The following is a 3,642-nucleotide window of genomic DNA, read 5'->3' on the forward strand; positions in this document are numbered from 1 at the left end:
CCTTTACATGAAAAATATTTTTGTTTCGGCTTTCTAGAAAGTTCAAGGGTGGTTCGAACTGGATCAGATAGCCTACCGCTCTGATCGCATCAGCATAAGATCGAAAGCGCTGTTGCTGTTGTTAATTTACGTCGCACTAGAGCTGCACAATGGGCTATTGGCGACGGTCTGGTAAACATCCCGGAGGATGATCCGAAGACATGCCATCACAATTTTGATCCTCTGCGGAGGGGATGGCACCCCCGCTTCGGTAGCCCGACGACCTGCGCGCGAAGTCGAGCATTTTACGGTAGCACAGTTTAACAAGGACCAATACCGCACACCCTCGGTCCCTACGCAGACTGATCCAAGTGGTCACCCACCCGCACACTGACCGCAGCCAGTGATGCTTGACTTCGGTGATCTGCTGAGAACCGTGTCTTATCGATCAGTCCACTGCGGGACAGATCGAAAGCGAATCAGATGCAAAGAGATTGGCGCAACCTTGATTGGCGCGTCAGTTCGAATTAATCTCTCAGGACGGATCCACAAAATCCAAATCCCTTGGCTGTGGAAGTCTCTCTCAGTGAGATCAAAGCTAAAATCGTAACCAGGAGATTTTATATTTGTTTATTTTGAAATTAAAAGGGCATGCAAAATGTTTTGAAGATTTATTTATAATTAGTTAAGTATTATTTAAGTAAGTACTTGGCTTTTTAAAATTTGATACTTTTTACTCTGCTAAATTATTTTTAAAAAAATTGATATCTAATCAATTATATTGTAAAAATGTGTAAATAATCAATGTTTTAAAAATGCCGGGTTAAGCTGTTACATCAATTTTAGACTACATTTGTTTCAGCTTTTTTAATGATTTTTCATTATTAATATATAGCTTACAAAATTAAAACATAACTTCATTTCATGCTAAAATATGGTATTAAATTAAAATCTCTAATACTTGCAATGTTGTGATAGTTTTTCAAACTGATCCAATTCATCTGTTCCATAAAAGCCCCTTGCATTTTTGCTCCAAACTGCTTAAAAATAAGTATATTCTGCATGAAAGAATTTAAATAATGTGTTTCTCAAAGACAACTATAGTAAAAGTTCCCAAAATCGATAGTTTTTCTAAATGACCCAACTCATCTGTCCCTACTTTATTTTTTAATTGTTCCAACTCTTCATGTTCGGGCTAGATTACATGTCAGCAACTATGCCAAATGCGATCCACAATCGGGCAGGGTCTCGCTATAAATTACAAAATATCGACACAGAAAGGGACCTACTAGAAGGGTATGACTCATATCCATCCTCAGTCAAACCATTGCACTGTTTTTGTTTTTTTAATTATTTATAATTTTCCGCAGTTAAAAAATAGTAGTTTGCATCTATAGTGACTGATTCATAAATCTCCCACATATTTGTGCTCCAAACTGCTGTAAGTATTCTACAGAAAAGAATTCACATTGTTTTCCTAAACAAGAACTTCACAAAGCTATACTTCTGAAAGTTGATGATTTTTCCAAACTTCTCTAATGCAAATGTCTCTTTTATGTTTTTATTTATTTATTATTCTTTATTGTTCCAATTTGTTATATTTAGCTTCAAACTGCTCTAATATAAGTATTCTACAGAAATGCTCAGATTTTTCCTCAAATAGAGTTTTCCACAAAAGCATATTATCCAAAACAAGCTATGAAACTTATTACTCCATTTAATGGGAGAAGAGATCGAGAAACCTATTAAGCATCAGTGGGGTCGTTAAGTTGCAACAAAATTTTTACTGCACCAAAAATTTCGTAGTATACTTAAATTGAACTTAAACATAAGTATTGCAATAGTTTAATTATTTAATTCAAAATATCATTCTCATTGTCTGTATTTTTATTTTAGATTCCATGGAGCCATCAATGAAATATTTATGGCCTGTTTTAAAGCAGACCAAATCTGCATTTAAGGGTTGTAAAAAATTTAATTATGCTCCTGCAATTTATTCATTAAAGTATTCTACTGTGAGTGCACATGCAGAAGAATTAGTGACTCAAGAAAAGATTCATGTCTCTAAGCCCTCTATTACCAAATGGAAAAGACCTCCATTTCTGAAAAACTTTTTCCTGGGTAAATTTGATACTGTAAGTCGGTAACTTTACTAATTTTCAATGCTATACAAGTTCCTTTAATTTTTATGTTATAAGTTTAGTTCATTTATGTATAATTTATTGTTTTAAGGTTAGATAATTTCTGCAAAAATTAACATCTTTAGGTATTGTCCTAGTTTTTTCCATTCTCATTCATTAATTTTAATTATCACTCTTTCAAATGATATAGAATTTCTAGCCATCGAAATATTATTTTGCTAATAAAAATATATTTTTCAGTTCTAGTTTTTGAAATTAACATCTTCAGGTATTGTCCTAGCTTTTTCCATTCTTATTCATTAATTTTAATTATCACTCTTTCAAATGATATAGAGTTTCTAGCCATCGAAATATTAGTTTGCTAATAAAAATATATTTTTCAGTTCTAGTTTTTGAAATTAACATCTTTAGGTATTGTCCTAGTTTTTTCCATTCTCATTCCTTAATTTTAATTATCACTCTTTCAAATGATATAGAATTTCTAGCCGTAGAAATATTATTTTGCTAATAAAAATATAATTTTTCAGTTCTAGTTTTTGAAATGCATATATTGTTTCATGAAAAATGTGTTTACTTAAAACATTTTGGTATATATTTAATTAAGTGATCAATTAATTTTTTATTGACATACTTTGTGCAGTAGGCTAAGTATATTGACTGAATTTTTATTCATTATCTTGCATCATAATATTTTGCATTTTATTAATGTAATATGTAAGTGAGGAACATTGATATTTACAGAAATAGCCAGGATATGGCAATAGCATAGTTATAGCCTTCTTTTGTAGCAAATTTAAATTGTAAAGTCTGAAATCACCTCGTGGCGGTCATAACATATTTGATTTTAATTTATTTCAATTACATGAACTGTTATTTGAGGTGACTCAGGGGATAGAGTGTTCACCTTCCATTGATGTGAACCGAGTTTAAGTCCCAGCGATGTCTGGTCGATATGAATTCTGCATGCGGATTGCACCGACCACAGTGCTGATGTAAAATATCCTCAGTGGTAGACGGATCATGGGTTGGAGTCCCCTTGTTGTCAGGATAATCGTTTGAGATTTTCCTCTCCATGTAATGCAAATTCGGATTAGTTCCATCAAAATGTCCTCCATGAAGGCAAATTTCTTCCAATACTTGATCCAGGAGTTCCCTTGTCTTTTTAATTGGGAGCAAAATTACAAGGCTACGGAGTAGAAGTTGTAAACCCAAAGTTGGGTCGGCTGTTCAACGATGATTATAAAATAAATTTACAAGAACTGGATTGAAACAATTTTGCAATTGCAGTTCATGAAACCTGGACAATTCTAACTTATTTACAATATTGCTTTATAATTCTAACAATAAAATCTTACTTAAATATTTGGTCAATCCTATATTTTCTAATTTAAAAAAAAGACTATTTAGGGGGGAATTTATGTAAAGAAAAACTCACGGGACATAAAGTTTCTTTGCTTTTTTAACAATGTCATATCATTTTAAAAATTTCTTTCTATATCAAATTATTATTTATTTTTTTAGG

General features: G+C 32.2%; 1 protein-coding gene across 1 annotated transcript in view; it reads left to right on the top strand.

Moving 5' to 3' along the window:
* The first annotated feature begins 559 nt into the window (after positions 1–559).
* LOC107456595 (complex I assembly factor ACAD9, mitochondrial) overlaps positions 560–3,642 on the top strand; it is a 68,764-nt gene continuing 65,681 nt past the window's right edge. Inside the window, exons 1-2 of the mRNA XM_071179683.1 lie at positions 560–679; positions 1,876–2,114. Coding sequence (XP_071035784.1) covers positions 1,881–2,114 — 234 coding nt within the window. The 5' untranslated portion in view covers positions 560–679; positions 1,876–1,880. The remainder of the gene's footprint in view (positions 680–1,875; positions 2,115–3,642) is intronic.

This window comes from Parasteatoda tepidariorum, chromosome 4 (genome assembly GCF_043381705.1).
Source record: "Parasteatoda tepidariorum isolate YZ-2023 chromosome 4, CAS_Ptep_4.0, whole genome shotgun sequence".
NCBI classification, from domain to species: domain Eukaryota; kingdom Metazoa; phylum Arthropoda; class Arachnida; order Araneae; family Theridiidae; genus Parasteatoda; species Parasteatoda tepidariorum.